General features: G+C 34.1%; 1 protein-coding gene across 1 annotated transcript in view; it reads right to left on the reverse strand.

Moving 5' to 3' along the window:
- Window positions 1-21,748, reverse strand: part of LOC132561371 (metalloprotease TIKI2-like) — a 98,053-nt gene that overhangs the window by 71,807 nt on the left and 4,498 nt on the right. The window contains exon 2 of the mRNA XM_060226095.1: window positions 10,400-10,960. Within this exon, the coding sequence (XP_060082078.1) occupies window positions 10,400-10,960 (561 nt within the window). The remainder of the gene's footprint in view (window positions 1-10,399; window positions 10,961-21,748) is intronic.

Consider the following 21,748-nt stretch of genomic DNA (forward strand, 5'->3'; position numbering starts at 1 on the left):
AAAAATAAATGTATTCATCTGAAAATTAAATTTGCTAGATATCTATTTAACATGTGACAAATACTGCTTGTAAATGTGGTTAGTAGGTCTAGCAAAAGATGGGTTAACAAATCAACACAGCCAGCGTCTTCCTTAAGGTTCTTTTCGCCAGTTGCAATTAAAATAGCAGAACAATTCTCTCAACACTTCACTTTGTAGACAAAGCATGTTTACTCTAATAGAAACAATCACCTTGTAATTGGCACTAATCAAAATAAATATACATATGTAACCAAACACATCATCGTAGCAGTGTATTCAATCTTCCGAAATTAGCAATAATATAAATCATTATGTTAGAGGCTGGTTTCTATGAGTTCCAAGACCTCGAAGCTTAAACTTCATTACAAGAACAGGCAGGATACTAGCACAAGGTCATCCATCTAGTGCTGAAGAAGTGGTCCACGGGAAGTTGTCTACATAATTACCAACACAATTTAACACTTGCACTAATAGAAATGTATGTCGCTAAACGAGATAACGATTAGCCCTAATAGTCATCATCATGTCATTCATTCCATCATACACTGGAATTATCTCCCTTGGGGGAAGTAGCAGGCAGATGGCAGGAAGAGCACAAAGGAGTGCCAGTGCTGTTGGTATGGAGTAGTGGTAACTATGGCACCAGTTCATCGATAGCTCTATTATCACCAGTAATATTGATGTGTGTGATGAAACGGAAATCAGAAATATAGTCAACCTCACTCATTGTGCGATGCCTCTTAAGGTATTGATTGTCAAAGTACAGCAATGTGCTAAGTGGATATAATTATAGTAGTTAGAATATGGTTCTAATAGATCTGTGGCCAACATGTGTAGAAACACCAAAAAATCACAGATCTAATAGAAATAGGGTACAGCCGTAATACCAAGTAAAAGTACATCGTTCAACTTTTCATTCTTTCTCTATTTAATTACATTATAATAGCTCTTTCACTTGTCTTCCTTTTTCAATCTTATTGTTTTCATCTAAAACACTATTCTTCTACCAAGGTTTAAATTCCAGAAGATTTAAACAAAATCAATACCAGTTGGAATGATTATTTCCCAATATAAAGTTGTCTGACGTTGTATATGTACCGTTTTATCTAATATATATGCAAACATAACACACATCAACCCCTGTTTCTAATAAACCTGACCAGAAACAGACATTCTAGTCAAGTCTTGTAAAATTTGGATTAAAAAACCTTGATTAATTACCTTCTATCACCGGACTTATCAAGGCAATGCTGCTCCTGAAACAACATAGAAGTACGACTCTTGACTTAATGGAGTATTCGTCTGCTTTTTCAGTTTTTCATTTGTCTGACGAATGAGAATTATGGGTAGGCTGTAGTAACTGAACGCCTTGCAGATGTAGTTTCTCTCTAAGTCCTCTCAAAACAGATAGCCCAACGCAATAACTTAGAGCTTGAACCCAACAGATTACTAGTTAACATATGTTCCTGACTTTTCCAATCCTGTATCTGTATGACATTCAAAACCTTTATACCTAACTTCATTTATCCCTGGTGATCACTCAAAATTACTCAACTCAAATTGACCTTTCAATGTCAATATGTCACAATCCTTTTAAAATCATGTGATATTAACAGAAAATGTGATGTAAAACAATATGTGTCAATTTATATTTGTATTGTTGTTAGTTAAAACATGTAATATAAAACAATACCAGGGGAAAAGACTAGATTTTAAACTAAATCAATCCTGACATCATGTCTTTAGCACAACTTAAAACTTTACTAAACTTTCATGACAGTAAAAGTGCACCAACCTTATATTATTTAAGAGATCTAAACTTTGCAGGGCTTTAATCATATCCATGATGTTTAAACATACAAGATCTTTTTTTTGCAGATTCTGCAGAATTTTTTTTTTGAAAAAACAATTAAACCCCACATTCCGACATAAGAAGAATGGATGAAATCATAACAGATAGCAGCGCTCCAACACTTCCATTTCACAAAGATAAAAACACATTGTTTCTGCCTCAAGATCAACATCCATCTTGCACCAAACACCACTATCTACTCCACCAAGCCCAGTTCAAAGCCTAACACAGTGAAGAATATCTGCAATGGTATTTGAGAGGGATGATGTTTAAAGATTCTGGGCATGCACTTAAAGAACAAAGAACTGAAGATACCTTCCACTGTCTGTGTATTCTAATCTACAGTATTTACTATAATGGCAAAACTTGCTTAAGGATTCTTCTTCACATTTTATAAATTTTCTTTTTTCCAGATTTTATACAATAAGACTGTGATGACAAATCTTCATTAGTTTCACACCTTCTTTCATTTAGGTACTAACTATTTATTCACAACTTTTTAAGGAACAGTTCTAAGTCTTTTTCTTCCCTTTTATATCCCCAAACTTTTGCAGTATCACTAATGTATCATTAGGGGACAGTTAGTTGTAAAGGACTGTTGTTTTTCATCTAGGAAACTGAACTGGTATCATCCAAGTCATCACAATATTAGTGTCCTTTGGTGAATGAAGATCCTTCATTAGTCTGAAAGCAGACCCTTGTTCTTAGGCATCCTGGGCACGATTCATCATATGCCATCCACACCAACTGGGGTAAAGTGTCCTATCTAAGGACACAGTCATGACTGCAGTATCTTGGAAAACACAAACTGCCCTAAGTAGGGAACAAATTACACACATGGGACCTTCCCTGGAACTGTCAGGTATTACCATCAATTCAGATCCACACCAACAAGTTTTCCTCTAGAGAAGGTTTATTTAAGTAAAGTCTACCACAGGGCATTTACTACAGCAACTACTAGCTTACACAAAAAAATCAGGTATGTAATTTTGTCGGTACAATATTAATTTTCTGCAGTCCGATAACAGAAATTATAAAGTCTGTTGCTATTATTGCCTCTTGTGCAAACTATCTTGGTGCCTGCACCTGATCCACAATTGGTCAAGTTTGGTTAGTGATTATTTGGTGTTTTCGCGGCAGATCTTGGGTGTTGTAAGCATACCTCGGGGCCATCACCTCTTCACCTAAACAGCATCATCGAGTCGTGTCGTTAATTAACAATAAAACAATAGTTAATTCCCCGACAGAAACAGCAGGGTACTTTACAAGGATTTAACTGTTTACAGCTGTTACAAGCATGTAGCACATCTCTGATACACCACTGCAGAAAATCACAATCTGGCAGAGGCAAACATTAATACACGATTTATCAAGATTCAAATTTCAAAAAGAAAGTGATCGTTTGGTAACAGCATGCGTACGTCTGGTATAAAAATACAAGGCAGTCAATTTAGATCCCCTATCAATATTACTGTAACATGTGCCCTGGTATACCTGCTGTGGTGAACATTTTCTTTTCCACGATTTTGTGTGTTTTTTATTAAGCATTATATTGGCTATCATTACAAGCAAATTACAGTTTATCAGTGGAATTACGGCTGGCTCAAGGTTAAAACTTTGTTTCCTGCTTCTAAATGATAATAATTTGTCTAAGCGTGATTTCATTAAATGTGTTGTTTGCCATGGGATAATAAAAGAACAGTAAATGGATGATTATCAGCTAGAAATAAATATTCTGCAAGTCTGCTGTTATAAATCATAAACGTCACTTTCCTTACATAACGAACAACATGCTTCGGAAATGTATACAAGGGCATATTCAACGACATTCCTTTTGCAATATTTTCGATGATGCAGCACTCTAAAAATAATTACAATTATGATAAAGCATGACCCGGAATTTTACTGTAATCTAACTTGATAATCCAACATATTTTTATCACATGACCAGCTCGATCTTGATCACCTTGACGTTTGATACTTTGATAATCCAACATATTTTTATCACATGACCAGCTCGATCTTGATCACCTTGATGTTTGATAATTTGATAATGCAACATATTTTGAATCATGCTGAAATACATATCTACAACTGAAGCATACATGTTTATTTTTATGTCAATGGAATGTGAATGATTGACAGAAACGTTTGACCTTTCCACCTTGAGATATGAAAGATTCTGATCAAACCAGTGGTATGACAGGGTCAGAAATTTTGTCATTTTAGAGATTGTCAAACTAAGTTATCAAAGTGATATCTACATCAACTGATAACACACAAATACCACCATGTTATCAAACTTCTATGATAACATCAAGTCCTTTATTCAGGTTTACCTACAGCACAATCTCACAAATCAGATATATACTTAGCAATATTTAGCAATAGTAGTGCTACTTGTTTAAGACTGAGTACAAAAGTTTAATACAACTGTTTCTTGTCCAAGTGGCTACTGAATGGGTATATGCATAAAACATCTAAATTCTTTCTAAGGTCCCATATATGGAGATATGACCTTGAATCAAAGGTCATGACATAGTGGCACCCATGACCTTGCTCATGACCTTATGATGTGACCTTGATGAAGGTCATAAGACCTTACTTGTACATGATTTATGATATGATACCAAGATCCATTAAAGATACAAATTTATGAAAGGGACAAACACTGCAGACTATAGGGACAATAATACTTTTTGAGAGCCCCTTTGTGTCTCATTATACAAAAATCGATATCTCCCTGTGTCCAATCACAAAAACTGACAGCTCCCTGTTTCCAATCACAAAAACTGACAGCTCCCTGCATCCCATCACAATATTGAGAGCTACCTGTGTCCCATCACAAATACTGACAGCTCCCTGTGTCCCATCACAAAAACTGACAGCTCCCTGTGTCCTATCACCAAACTGACAGTTCCCGGTGCGCAATTAGAATAACTGACAGCTCCTCTGGCCGTGTGCTAGTCCCTCCAGACCAGCTCCAGTGTCAGGGAGGGGTGAAGTAAACTGGGGGAAATAAAACCATTGACTAAGTACACATCACACGTGCATAGCCAGTCTAATTAGAAAATCTGGTAGTCCCCCTTATAGTCAACAAGCACTGTGGAACAATGGCCGCCTGACAACTGAGGAGGTCTGACCAGTGATGCAGCTTCAATAATCAACCAAAAGCAATTTATTCCGTTCATTATCAGCTGAAGGTTTACAGAATCACATACAATACAGATATTTTCTCCTTGTTCCTCAATCTATCATGTAACCAACCAAAATCTTACTGACAAATCAAACAGAAGTGGAAACAATACTATTTACACTTTTTTTTTCTATAAATGTGAGCAACTAATTATACCAGAATTTTCATATTATGTATAGGAAGCACATAAAACATGTTTTTTGCACTTAAACAATCATTAAATGTGTAATCCAGTCTGAGTTCTCAGCTATTGAAGGTAAGTGCATAGATATACATTCTGTCATTCATAATTCACACAAAGATGATAGAGGCTGATATTATGAAAAATCTGAAATACTGTTAAAACTGGACTTGACAATTGGGACTTTTTAAAAGTACTGTTGTTACAAATGTGTATTTGAGTGAACATGTTAATGAACATAATATTTTACAAATAATTGTGGTTATTGGGTACAATGAATATGAGAGCTATGAAGATAAAATGGGACATATCAGGATTTACTGAATGTAGGAAGTTTTCAACACAAAAGATTGTTGAAGTTATATTGTGTTATTGAATGGAGGGTGCTGAAAAAGTGGTTTTGAATACCACAGAGGTTTTTGCGATCATTGAATATGGGAAAGGTCCAATGAATATAATATTTGTTGAATGAAGGGATTTTAACGTCGTAAGGAACAGAAATAGAAAATATAAGTTTGAAGAAATACAGACCAAAAAAAGCATCACGACTGCTCCTGATATAACACACGATTAAACAATATTCATGCAGATGTCAGAATATTTAAGAGATAACGTTTCATAATTTTCTTTTTATTGGTATTTCAAAGATTTTTCAATGAAAACTTTTTCATGAATTTATAAACTAAAAAACATCAATGCTTTTTGCCATGTGGTCTGACTCATTTCTGTAGCACAGCCATTGACATATCAACAGTATATAATCAATCATCATTTATTTCTCTGACGGAATTTCCTTCCATATACCATTTCCCATCCTATATTTTACTTCTTTAAAATGTGTGGTTTGTATCCAAGCGATATCGTTTGTTGTCATGGCTCGAAATACGTTTTCAACTGAATCACCCCATATAATGCATGTTTTCTACAACGTAGAAACCAAAATATCTATCAAAAAGGATTTTATGGTACAATATTGTTTTTCATGTTTAACTGTCTGTGGAAAGGCTGAGAACATTCATCATTATGTCAGCTGATAGTCTTTAAAACCTCAAGAAAAAACACAAAACACACTTAGCAATGGAAACAATATTTTCTTAGGAATCCCACACTTTTGTTGTAATAACTTTTGAAGAAAAGGACACCATGGTATCCATTAAAAAACGAGAAAACAAATATCATGAAACTGGATATAGGCAACATAACACACGCTGTAATATTGGGTCTTTTTAACACATAGCTTGGCATGTTTAATTACCTGAAATTGACACCATTTTTTTAACATATTAGGTGCTCTACTTTAGTGCAAGGAATGACACAGTATCAAAGGAAATTGATCACCGTAGTTTATTTATTGTATCGTTGTGAGAGCAGAGCCTAGGACCAACAGATCTGCAACCATAAATTAACGAAACAGCTAAAAAACGACTGCATCTGGGTTACATATACACGTTGTACCCCATATATCTCTGTTACTGTATAGTTGTCTATGGCTTCAGTAATTTTCTACTCCACCCTGTACCAGACTGAGAAATATACTTACAGAAATCTTGTTTCCTATATAAGGAAATGTTATATACAAAAAAGAGAATTTTAACAAAAAGAACTGGTTAATCTTTCACTATAATTACAAGCCTTACCAATAATTAGCAGAATTTACTCTTATAAACCAGTCTTTACCAGTCATAATCTTACAACACAACTTCTTCTGTATAATCAGACAATTTCACAAAAATATCAATGAAACTGTCCAATACAACTGAAAGTGACAGTCTGATACTTTTACATCAATGTATGAAATAGTATGGAAGGAACGGATAGGTACATTGTATTTTATAAACAGTATGGAAGGAACGGATAGGTGGGACATGTACATTGTATTTTATAAACAGTATGGAAGGAACGGATAGGTGGGACATGTACATTGTATTTTATAAACAGTATGGAAGGAACGGATAGGTGGGACATGTACATTGTATTTTATAAACAGTATGGAAGGAACGGATAGGTGGGACATGTACATTGTATTTTATAAACAGTATGGAAGGAACAGATAGGTGGGACATGTACATTGTATTTTATAAACAGTATGGAAGGAACAGATAGGTGGGACATGTACATTGTATTTTATAAACAGTATGGAAGGAACGGATAGGTGGGACATGTACATTGTATTTTATAAACAGTATGGAAGGAACGGATAGGTACACTGTATTTTATAAACAGTATGGAAGGAACGGATAGGTACACTGTATTTTATAAACAGTATGGAAGGAACGGATAGGTGGGACATGTACATTGTATTTTATAAACAGTATGGAAGGAACGGATAGGTACATTGTATTTTATAAACAGTATGGAAGGAACGGATAGGTACACTGTATTTTATAAACAGTATGGAAGGAACGGATAGGTACATTGTATTTTATAAACAGTATGGAAGGAACGGATAGGTACATTGTATTTTATAAACAGTATGGAAGGAACGGATAGGTGGGACATGTACATTGTATTTTATAAACAGTATGGAAGGAACGGATAGGTACACTGTATTTTATAAACAGTATGGAAGGAACGGATAGGTACACTGTATTTTATAAACAGTATGGAAGGAACGGATAGGTGGGACATGTACATTGTATTTTATAAACAGTATGGAAGGAACGGATAGGTACATTGTATTTTATAAACAGTATGGAAGGAACGGATAGGTACACTGTATTTTATAAACAGTATGGAAGGAACGGATAGGTACATTGTATTTTATAAACAGTATGGAAGGAACGGATAGGTACATTGTATTTTATAAACAGTATGGAAGGAACGGATAGGTGGGACATTTACATTGTATTTTATAAACAGTATGGAAGGAATCGATAGGTGGGACATGTACATCGTATTTTATAAGTAGATCTCTCACACTCAGCTGAAGAAGCACGCTTCTTTGGTGTAGTTGGTAGTGCTGTGGATTAAAGCAGAGACCAGGTTTGATTCCTGTTGGGGCACTCGACAGAAAGGTGTATATCCTGTTCTTTCACAATCGTCCAATACCAAAGTCACTACAGTGGGCTTATTCCAGACATGGACTATAGCCAGATATATACAGTATTTCTGAAATTTCTTTCAGAGAGGTTGTAGACAACCCTACACCATTGTCATTAGCTTTAAAGGACCTGTTTACAATGTTATATGTATTTACCCAACAATCTCTGAAGATTATACTTATATATCCAGTGGAGTAAACAAACACAGTACTTCATACATACTTATATAAAGTCAATATTTACTACAGATTGGAACCCCTATATATAATCCTTAACAAGCTATGTCACGAGACATTGCCACCTACTAAAAAGGAAACTTATTTTCAAAACAGATGGAGTTTTTATTTTTTGACAATACAGAGAGAGAGAGTTTCATTTGTGAACACACATTTGCTAGTAACCAAATTGTCCACCAAGGACAAATCTAAATAATACATGAATTTACTACTTTCAAATACTACGAGACTTGAGATATTGCATAAATCACCTTATCTTTCAATAACCATATTTAAACAATGATAAGCCAGCTTTGGCCTGCACATAAAATCTCACTGAAAAAGGGGATATGGCTTATTCCTGGACAATGATGTAAGTTCACTGTCATTACTACTCACTAAATCTGACATCAGTAGATTTGGACGGGCTTAATATCCGATATATGCTTATTTATTGATAAAAACTGAAATATATAGCATTACATCTGCTAATATCTTAAACATCGAAAAATGTAGAACATTTACCGCTGAAACTAGTTTTAGATATACACATAAAGTAAACATGTATAAGGTTGATTTTCTGAAAAGTTTACTTCACAATTGAGAAAACTTGAGACACATTTAAGGAATATTACAGTATCTCAACTCAATAGATTCTCACAGAGAACCAAGTGGCTTTCAAGAGCCCCAGAATGTGTTTACGCAACTCTGTTTACCTCCCGTAAGTGGAGTTCTTCAAATATGTGAGGTAGGAAAGTACTGGTGGTCTGTTGACTACCCATTAATTAGAAGAGCTGAATAACATTGTTATTTAATGAGTCAGGTAAAAATGACTCCTACAAGTAAGTCAACTAATACCCACCCAAAAGAAAATGAATTGAAAAATATTTTATCTCAGAAATATTCTTAAAAGTGAGAGATTCATGAATATTCTCTCGATATTCAGAAATCAATAAAAAGATGCTTACTTACAATCTATTTCTCAAGAAGATGAAAGTTTATAGCTTTGTATTTCATGTATCTATTTTTTTATTTATTTTTAAACTGAAATAAGCAAATGCATACAAGATAAACTAACAGTACAGGATTATGAAACTCTCTCCACGTTCTGCATAAGAGTTCAGGTGTACATGATGCTAACTTCCCAATATAACAATTGACCTATATCAGTTTAGTGAAATGTCTCAATTACCACAGAAAGGCAATATAATAACCTCCTAGAACGTACTGAGATTAATGGCACTTCCTTGGCTGTTAATGGCACTTACAGAACAGGTGTAGTTATCGCCAAGTTTACCCTCCAACAGGTGAGAGAAAGTTTAAACATTTCTAGACACAAAAGTATGTAGACTTTTTTCTTTCCTCTGAAGGAAAACAAACGGTGTTCATTGTAGAAATAGAAAAATATATCAAATGATTTTCTGAAGAATTGGCACCAGTATAACAACACAATGACAAGAATCAGAATGACTGAAATTTTCATCTTTTTTTTTTAACTGAAATTATTCCAATTTATTATGATTTTAATTGCAGTTTGAAGAAAGAAAGTTGAGCATAAGTTTCTATCTTTTTTGAAAATGTTAAAAAGAAAACATCATGAACACTGAACACATGAACTTGACTGTAATTTTGAAGTATAGCGCTTACATGGACAACACATATATATGGGACATAATTTGATATATGACATTGGCTATTTTATACTATTTTATCAAGTTTTACAAAAATTTATGACAATATTCACTTGTAATCTGCATCTTCCCAAATTGACATTTTGAATTTGGTTTTCTGAGTGGTCAGTACTGCCCAGCATTGAATGGTGAGATCTGACTGACCAATCCTTCAGTCTGTTACACCTTAACACCTTTAAAACAAATCCTGGTGATGACTTACCTGTGAGAAATTCAGCTCGTTGAGTGGCACACACTGTTCCTCCACTCGTTCTATTGCACCTGTCACCTTCCCAATTTTTTCTGCCTGTTGCGCGAGGTATAAGTCTAAGACTGGGGTCCCCCTTGACTTAATATCACTTTCTGTTAATGAATTCACCATAAGCATGACCCAAATGGGTCGTTTTCTCTGCCAGTTCCCCGCAATAGCATTAAATAAATAGTCCGCGTACATTCCTCGGCCCTTTTGGTCAGCGGACATCCACGAGGGCATTTTTTGTCGAACATACTCTAGATGACTCTTTAATCGGTTGAACATGTCAACCGGCAAAACGTCTGATAGGTTCTCCCCATTTGGCAAGAGTTGACAGTTAGCCAAAGCTGTAACTGTATACACATCTGTGAGATCCAACTCAAAGAATATGTTCTCTGACTGTTGAAAAGCTTCTTTGGTGCTTTCTGGAATGTGACTCCACACTTTGGTGTAAGGAACATGGATTGTCCCGAAAAAGTAGGAGGGTGGATCTCGGTTCAGTGTCCACAGAAAGGAATTCTGATGATCTGGCTGCAAAAAAAAAAGAAAAAGAATGATGAAAATTTGAATCCCCAAATACAAATTACTTTTGAAACTTTTCATGGTGTGCTTTTTTTTAAGCTACTGCACACTCTCATAACCTTATTATATTATTTTTCAAAAGTCACAGTTCAATTAAATTGATATCGAGTATGAGATGGTTTTAGGGTCGTTAGGTGCTGCATTGTCGATGCTGAAAGCTAAAGTGTCAGTGCTGAAAATTGGTGACATTTTGCTGTTATTTTCAAGGTGAAGCATTTACCATTAAATCATTGCAACAGTATAGTAAACCCTTACCATAAACAATCTCAGCTTCACGTATACATGTATAAACCATTCATGACCTTGAACCTTTGTTTCCTTAATCATAATATTTTGGACAATGTAGAGTTCAGTTTCTTGTGTAACTGTGACCTTGAGATTTGAGTTGTTGACTCTTTCCCAAAAGAATGATTTTCCTCTGGACAGTGGTATATCAACATATTGTGTGGAATTTTCCTCCCTCATTGCGAGGTTGAGACAGGGAGAATTTTCATTATGCTACAGTGTATTAATCATTTGCAGGTAACACCAATGTGTTGCACAAATATAAGATCTAAAAGGGTATCGAATAGTCATCATTTACCTTATCAGATGTGAAATAGGGAAACACAACTCTATGGTTATATTGTTTAGCTGACAAACACTTCACAAAACTTTTCAGTGTTTGTGTTTGTCAACTAAAGAATCTTACCCCTTTGGTTGAGATTCCTGTATCTCATCCATTAGGCAAGTAAAATATTTGGAGTGTTACATTTACAACAATTTGATCACAACTAAATATCTTTGTGTTTGGCACAAAAATTGTTTTTCAACGAAAACAAAGAAATATTTACATATATCTACAAATGGCCAAGTGGCCTTGACAGTCACCTAAGATAAACAATATTGATTATAAAGATTAAAAGGGTAAGTAGCTTTCAAGTGTCATGAAAAAGAAATTGTGACACTGATGATAGTAAACCAGTGTCAATACCTGCATACCATCAAAACTGTCATCCTATACTAATAATTCTTACAAAGTTATTTCCATTGGGAAATAAACAACATTATGCTACTAAATTTTTGTTTAAAAATTACAGTAAAGTTACCCTCCTCCCCAGGAAGAAATGTCACACCCATTTCGGTAAATAAAGCACCTTAAGATACTTCCATCCTGGAAGAGCATTTGATTCTACTATATCTGGGCATTGAGAAGAAGATTTTTGAAATCCACGTCAATTTGACCCCTTTTGGCCCCGCCTCTCAGGCCTCTGTGGGTTGGGAACTTATAATTCACTATTTTGGTTCATATTAGACCAGGATAGGTTTCTGCAAAATTTCATTGAAATCAGTTTGGGGGGGTTATTAAAAAGAAGTCGAAAATGTTGTTTTTCTCAGGTGATGTGAAACGTATCATTTGAAGAATATCAGAGTAGAATCCACCTAAACTTATTGTTGATATATAACTGTATTCCATCACTCCAGATATACCAATCACCACACCTCTCTCTTAAACAATATCTGTCACTGATTAAAATCTATATTGATAAAACTGTTGACATGTATGTGAAATTTTAAGGCACAAAAGTGACTTTATGAGCAGATAATTCACAAATTCCTATCTCCCAACCCTTCTTTATACCACAGGTTCATAACTTTCAGTGGTAAAATATCTCATCCCACATAAAACCTATCACCCCTACTTCCCCATTTTCTAATTTTAGTGCAGTTTTCGTTTACAATTTTCATCATATACTGACAATTGTAACCAGCCTGCCAGCCATCTCCCTCTCCACCAGCCCCCTGCAAACTCCCTATACACCTCGGCTCCTCCCTACCAACTTTTTTTAATGTAACTTTTGTAATTTTGCTGATGTTCACAAACTTTCACTGGCAATCTAACTGACACTTGTATGGCTCGTCAATCTATTTATGCACTGCCCCCTCCCAACCTCGGGTGTGACTTTAACTGCTTCCATCTTCCCTGAGGTGAGGGTTGATGTACCCTGCCGTTAGTTATTGGAGATGGAAACCAGCTCTAAAGATAACTTCTTTGACATTCAGTGGCAGACATGCCCTAAACTTAAGTACAAAGGCCTATCACATGCTTTACTGTGTAAGTTATTACATTTTTTGGCATTATGATTTATGACAGTTCACCGCAAAATCCTATATTTATCAAATCATAACCTTGTCAAATCATAAATGTCAAAATAACCAAATCAAATTTCCCATAATGCTATTTACGGACAATACTTTTGATATTAGTGAAAGTTTGATAGTGTCGATGAAGCCTATACTACTTTGTTAAAATTAATTTCAAGTGAAAATGAATATTCATGTGATAGCACTGATAAAATGTGCTCTTCATAAGTAAGTCAAATATATATACAGTGGATGTTTGAAATATACAACTAGGTCACAGTATTTACGTTGAAAAAAAAATCCAAAAAATCCAGCAAAAAACTGTCAGCATTTGGAAGGCTTCGCCCGAAAAAAACATGTCGTAAATTCAGTAGGCCACCATGGTGGTGTATTTTTTAATTACGATTGATATCTCGGGTATTATGATGAATGCTGACAGAGATTCTCAAAGATTGGTCTTCATCTTAACTGTACGGCAAGCTCTGACAATAACACCGGAAATGCTAGAACATAATTTAAGATGAGAAAATGTGAGGGTGGCCGAGTTTATTAATGAAACAGAATGTTGCCACACAATCTTCTTAATCATACTGAAATTAGATATAGATGTGATCTAAATAAATTACAAATTCACACTACCTTATATAGACATGATATTTTATATTGATACAAAGAATTTAAACAAAAGCTTTAAAATTTCTTCTATATGCGTTCTTTTTATATCATTGAAATCATTATAATTAGAGTCATTCATGCCAAATTGTTGTTTTTCCTCTGATGATCATGAACCAAACAATTTTCTTTGATTAATCATTATTTCACTACAACATGGAAACATGTAAGAGCCATACAAATTTACACAAGATCAGAGAGCATCATTAAAATAACCAGTTCTATAAAATAGGATTTCACAATAAATTGGATTAAAACGTATTACAATCCCCTACTGAATGTGAATTTATGTGCAAAGAATCCACTGCATGTGAAACTATGCCCCAAATGTATGAGATAAGAACATGAACAAACAATTTCTTCATGTAGGACAAAGGTCAAAATGTAGGTCAAAATGACCTACTTTTGATCCAAGACACCCTGCCTCACTAACGTGAACCCCAAGTATGAAGTTCCAGCACCAAGTGATATAAGTGATAGAACCTTGGAAAGATGGCTGATAGAAAGTCAGATGAATGGCCAGACGCCCGCCAAATTGTTCCTGCCCCTCCCCGGGTCAAGGTGTAGTACTAATGATACTTTACAAAATACAATCTGATATTTGCAAGTAATATTATTCTATCCAACTTCATGAATGCTTAAGTTTATTCTACAATGAAAACCTGATAATATATATCACTCAAGTCTGTGATAAATAGTGATCATCAATCAATGAATTCTGTAGTGATTCTCCAAATCAATTTAACACATAAATCAATATGAGATGTCTACTTAAAAGTATCAAATTTAATGGCCTTTGTGAAAACCATGAGTGTTTATGTCAATTTTATAACTGTGTGATGTCTTTCGGAAGCCGACACAAACTTTTTCTTCCTAAGTATCTAACACAGCACCATAAAACATAAAAAAACTCATACATTATTTATAACTTTACAAACATTTACCACAGCGATCAAAAGTTCAACAGCAAATACTTGTTTTTATGGTCGCCACTATAACATAAGATGTTCCAAATAGGATTGACTGCATTCATGATTCTCTGGTAAAATCGGTTTCACATATTTTAATAACAAATGCTGTGTCCCTTTGAAAGATTTAATCTTTTAAAACATCCCTAGTACTACGTTAGCGATCACATTATCCAATATGATCCATAGTACACCATGACAGCCGTTAAGAAGGAAACATAAACAAAATATCTGTTGCACCTGTGAGGTTGTTTGCCGGTCGTCCAAGTCTGTTACAGAATAATATCTCCACATTCTTAGGTTTATGGAATTATGACCACAAAAACAAATTCACCTCATCAAAGAAACAAATAGAGATTACTAGTAAAACTTATAATTCATACAAGGAAAACCGGTTTTTATATAGATGTTGCTGGCAATTCAGAGCACTTGGCTAAATGAGGCTATTTCATATAAAATATATATTCATTATATCCGTGCATTTCCCTTCCGGTTATGTTTCTCTTTGTATCAAATTCCCCTTATTATCATTTTTTTAATAATTATTGTTGGCCCAATTTTGTATCAAATTATCTACCTAAGGTACATCATTTACAGGATATTTCTAAATGAATTTCACTTAATTTTAGAATTAAAAAATTTTTTTTTAACCTGTCTGAATGTCACTCAACCAAATTCATTCAGAATTTTATAGATCTTGTACACAATACTTGTGATTTGCATCCAAGAGTGTGAAAAGGTCGGTATCTCTGCTTCAGAATACAAGACAGAACGTTACCACAAAGTTATCTTATTCTACAGCAGTAAGATCTATGCCAACATTGTTGATAGTCAGTTTCTGCAGGGATGCAAGCATTCAGTTTGGCATTGACCTCTGACCTGTCTACACCTGTGAAAGTGTAAATCAATGATTAGAATAACACACAATCTAAACAGGAGATAAACAATTCTTTCCTTTTTTCTTCTCTCTATCCCCAAACTCTTGTTTTCCCTTTCTTCTTATCTTAGCTTTTTCACTGCATTTTTTTGTGGAGGTTAACTTTAATTAAATAAATGAAAACAAGATGAAGTCAATTTCCATCACCAGTAAAAAGAAACATGTTCAGAAAACACATATCAGTCTATATACTTAGATTTTCTTCATATATTTACTAAAATCACAAAAAAAACAAAAGTGTATTTAAAGTTGCAGTGAAGTCAAAATTCATTTATTAAGTATTTCCCACATTTCCCAAATATTTTTCATAGTTTGTGTGTAAAACCAAATTTACAAACATCCCATGATGTATCTATATACACTTCAAAGCAGATTCATTAAAAAATTAGACAATATTAGAAATTGTCATGTTTCTTGATTCGGATAAGACACAGAAGAAACATTAATTCGTTCAGGTACAGTTTGATACAAAAACAAAATAACCATAATCTGGATACACGCGATCTTACATAACGTGACCTCAATGTGAGTTATCTCCCCTTATCACTTCATTGCCAGAATTTACTGCTACCAAATACATCTTATCTGTGGGTTTTTCCCCCATACTTAATAACGGTATCATGTCATTTCCTTAACACTGTTAAATCATCATGGAACTCTTTGGAAAAAGAAAAGAAAGGAGCTAGTAAATGTTCCATTCCTTGTCAGTGATCGGTTTCATTTTTCTAGTTACAGAATCAAATCTCTTTAACAAAAACCAACAAACTTAAATGAAGCTAACAAGTGTAAGGGTTTCAATAACTTTTGTATTCTGAAATTCCTAATCCCCTTGGTTGTTGATTAAGCACAACACCATATCTAGATCAATAATTGGATCTCAGATAAACACTTGTAAAATTTCATTTTCAAATTTGTTTCATCAACTACTATATTAACAACTGACATGAATTTCAAACCACACACAAAGAACAACTTTTATCTTCAGTGAGAAATAAAATTTGAAAGTTCACAAATGTCAAAAACATTTGTCACCAAATACCTTTGGAAATGAATAGCCCAACATTATACATTGGGTTTTATCTGTTAAACTGACTCCATATCTATGTACGTACCAAAGCATTTATTTACTCGAGTGACACGTTACACGCTTTGAAGCCAAGACAAGAGAATTCCAGACATCAACACTCGCATAACATGGCACACTTTCATCATACACATGTAGACATGCTGTGTGACAAGCATGCATAACATGTTGATTTATGAAACAGGCTATACATGAAAATGTACATTATGAAATAGGTTATACTGTCTATCATATGTATATGGATATCAGTTAGAAATGATTGTCTCATTGCATTTGTGTATGTTTGTAGTAATTATTACACTTATGAGAAAATCTTTCTTTATACCCATTTTAATTGTTCAAATTTTCCTCCTAAAATTAAAAGCCTTACAACTGTGGAGTTCGTTTTTTGCTTCGATATATGTATAAACAGTGACCTTGACTTTTTAGTCAAACTTGAAAAAGAACAAGAGGCCCAGAGGGCTTGTATCACTCACCTGGATGTTTAAGTCAATAATGCAAAACGTTTCATAATGTAAACACATTTCACTATAAGGAAAATTTTTCCCAGATGAGCCTCGTCCCACAGATAAAGCTTTAAATTCTCCCTAGGGTCGGGGACAGAGATCAGTTGTTAATCCCTTGATGTCCAGCAATGCTATTAAGTTACAGGATGGTGATCTCAATAGCTTCAAAGATCTCATCTGTCCTGGGGTGGGACCAGACCCCAAGACAAATTACAAAGTATGATTGTATTTATCTCTTTATGCTTAGCAAAGCTATAGTATTCAGCAGGAATCACAACTGTTTCAAAGAACCAAATATCCAAAAAAATTGTTGATGGTGCAAAGAGGACAATATCCTACAATTCCTAAAGAACAAGATAGATTTTGAAGATAATGATAGATTTTTCCTATTGGGCCCCACCCCTCAGGCCCCTTGGAGGGGAGAGCAACAACCATTTACACAAAATATTGGTTTCCCTGTCCCCAAGGATGCTTCAGACCAAATGTGATTAAAATTTGCTATTTCGTTAATGAATAGTCGCAATATATAGTAAAAGTTGACAGACAAGATGGATAATTGACCTTCAGGCCAGAGCTAAAAAAGAAGCAAAATATGAGAAAGCTTTAGCCTTTTGTACCTAAACATGCACAAAATTTCCTGATGAATAAAAAAAACAAATACAGTGCTACAGCAAGGCCAAGACTATCTTAATAAATGGCAATCCATGATGACTTTGACATTTTTCGTTAATTGTAAAACATGTGTAAGTTTTCTTTGTACGAAAAATCGTTAACTTATTTTGTTAAAACACTTCAAGACCGCCACTAAAAGAGGTGATAAAAAAACTGCATCACTGCACAAGGCTGTTCTATTTTTGGTGACCTTGATATCGATACAAAATGCTAGTGCATACATTGCGAACTTGTGCAAATGAATTTGTACATCATCTAAAAATAAAATTTCATTGAGATTGAGATGGTGTCATGTGTGGCAGGCCGATATATAGATACAGAGTTAAGAAACATGTTGTTGTCCGCAATCAATTTTTTTGCTTCAAACGTAGCATCTGATGTTTCCAAATGTGTACGTTTTCCTTTAAAAAGACATAAATTCTAAGTTTTTTATTGCTTTCCTCACAGAAAAGTTCAAACTCACTAGTGTCAATTTAAATTCTTCACACCTCTTTTAAACACCTTAGCAATGATAATGTAATTTAAATCATTTTTTAGTTAGGATCGGGAACAACTTCGGATAAATAAGGTTAGTATGTTTTGGAATTGTCAGTTATAGAATGAGGTAGCAAAAAATTTTACCTGTAAATTTTGTCTAAATTCTAATCCTCTCTATACAAATTCTGGAAAAATTTGAATTCGTAAAAGTACATTTATATTGTCCTGAAATGTTATAAATTTGCAATTTTGTGAAACCATTTGAATGAAGCAGTCCTTTAAGTATAATATACTAAAATTCCATGTAAAGTAAATGCAGGATTTACCCAGTGTGAAGTCTGTATCATATGATACTTGTACACAGCGTCACAAGTTCACAATACAATCACAATAAAATCTAAATCTTGAAGAAAACTCTAGTGTAATATATGTGTTTTGTTGTCTTGAAAAAGATTTTAAACCAAACTGTCATTTTTTGACAAAAGTACAATTATTTCAGTCTTTTTAACTGTCGTAAAATATTCTAAATTAGAGGTAGAAAATAACACAAAGTCAACAACACATTCAGCTTGTAATTTTCTAGATTAAAGGATTGGCGGTCAGAATTTCTCTTTGAGGTCAAAGGTCATAATGGGTCACCATCGTCTGAAGTCAGTGAGGTCATAAGAAAGTGTCTGGCACACAACACGCAGTATGTTTGTGATCTCAACTTTCCAAGAAACACAATTCCCTCATCCCTTGGTAAGGTTCGAACCACAAATCTCAGACTTTATTCACCTGAAGTCCACCAGCATGCTCTACCAGCTGAGACATCATGGCCTTTCAACAGTTAAAAGTAGAAACTCAAAATGATGTGTTATTAATATTTTAACCACAAGTAAGAACTGAACGTATTCGCAATTTCTCACTGCACAAAGACTGACCAAAACCTAACATTCTTGTTGGATCATACTTTATTTTAATGCAAACCGACAGGTGCATTCAATACAATGTTAAACATACAGAATTGTTGACACAATAAGAACATTCTGGAATATCAAAATTTCTGTAGATAGAATAAAAGGACCATTATCTTCCTCCAATATTTGTGGAAATTCTTTATTTGAATCAACAGATCATCTTTTCACGTGAAAAACTGCAAAGGTGAAAAGATGCAAGAAATTTAACTCTCAAAGAAAATCTTAAACGACAAATGAAATGAAGAATTTTAAAGTTCATTTGAAATTGTTCAATTTTTGGGTCCCAGCAAGTGATAATCTATGTATGAAGTTATCCCTGTAACATCTAAATATCCTATTAGGGACCCTGACCAGTAAAAGTGACAATATGTGTAATTGGAAAATGGACATGGAATTTTCATTAGTCACGTGTATGTTAATAGAATACAAACAAAACCACTTGTTATAAGTCTGATTTTCACCTACAATAGATTGATATGAACTTATCCTGGCTGACAATCCTGAGGATGTTGGACATCGGCGGTCAGTGTTTGTCTAGTAATGTCCACTGGACATTCTTAATCATCAACAATACACACTGGATAAGAGGTGTGACCAGTCAATAGCTTTGTGTTTGATAAAGTTTAGCCCTGTACAATACTAGGAGGGGCCCAAGGTACCATTAGGCCTAGAATCAACATGATTCCAACAAAAGTCCAATTATACCTTAACACAGTGAACAGGCCAACCTCAACTCAATTCTTTTGACAAAAGAAACTTGAGACTTCTAAATAAATTGAGTTTGAAATATTTCATAAATTGTTGGTTATTTGAATTCGAATTATAGAATACACGCCACTGATCATCAGTTAAACCTTCAGTAGAATGAACAATTCTTTCTTCCTTTCTGATGCTGTCACATTTCAGTTTACATACATACAAATTATCATTCATAAATGTTCTAAATTGATTTTAAAGTAGTATAAATCAGTTATGACTAATAACGGGGCTAAGTTGGAGAATTATGGAGTTGATATCTAGATGTGATATCACTGTGGGTTTAACTTTCCTAAACATGACTGAATCAAAGAGAACCCACCTAGCTCTCGACATTCCAATTAAAAGAGAGAAATTTCAGAACAACACATTTCAGAAAGTAAAGTACTTGTTACTGAAGAAATACGTCATTATTACCTATTTAGTTGATATCAAACCACATGTTCAAACCATTGAGATTCAGACCTGTTTTCACAGGTGTCATATTCACAGGTGTTCCTTTAGAGAAGCAGCCATCTTAAAATATGTTCAGATAAAAGATATAGTGAATTTTTACTTCTTTAAAAAAGTTCCAAGTATAGAAATGGACCTTTTGATAAAACTGCAGTACGTCATTTAAAATGGTCTCTTGACTGAAGTGCAAGTCTCGTTATTATCACGTGGCCTCTTAATACAGGTTGTCTTTCAACACAAGTGGTCTTCCAACTACAGTGGTCACTTAGTTTGTTACATTTATATGTTAAGTAAGATTAAGTACTATTACACATACAATGCTCTTAAACCATACCAAAATGAAAGGGAAAACAACATTACTCCTTTACAAGGCACTGCTAGCCAGAGACAAATTCAGTTTGAAACAAAAATGATATGAAAGCAGAAAACAACACAGAACTTTTATGCTATAGCCTGATTTGACTTCATAGATCAACCAGAACATCACACAAAAACACTGAATTTTTGTGTTTAAATCATTATATCAATCAACATATATGCATACATAATATTTGTATATAACAAGCCTTTGTATTTTTTTGTCAGTTCAAAATCTACATGTACATGAAATTTGATTTCTTTTGATATTAAACGAAATAGAAAACTTAACTGAAGTAAAAAAAACTTGTAATCTTTGGAAATCTCGCCAACTGTAAACAATGGCAGTCGTCAAGTTGTTTACTGATGTACAGATTGTTTAATCCATGGCTATTTGTTAACCCATCCAGGCATATTAACTTTTGCCAATATACAATGTAAGGTAAGTTTGTAATAACAGTATCAGCTGTAGGATCATGTGGTTTATACTAAAACCTTGTATATCAACCGACAGTCACGGAGCCATGAATGTCAGGCAACCATGATAGCACTTAAAGTTGATCAAAAACATAAATCTGTGATTGGGCTGTTCAGATTTTCTACACACTTCCAAAAAAAAAAACAAAAGTAAAAAATCTGAGTTTTCAACATGTTTTGAAATTGTCACTTAGAAATCTGTTGAATCATTACCTGTATAAAATTTAAGTCTGTTGTTCTATTATTTATTTCAATGGTATTTGAGGACATTTACCTTAAGAAAATAGTTACCCTG

This window comes from Ylistrum balloti, unplaced genomic scaffold, assembly GCF_031769215.1.
Source record: "Ylistrum balloti isolate Yb309-2 unplaced genomic scaffold, AGI_CSIRO_Ybal_v1 Utg371196, whole genome shotgun sequence".
Classification (NCBI taxonomy): domain Eukaryota; kingdom Metazoa; phylum Mollusca; class Bivalvia; order Pectinida; family Pectinidae; genus Ylistrum; species Ylistrum balloti.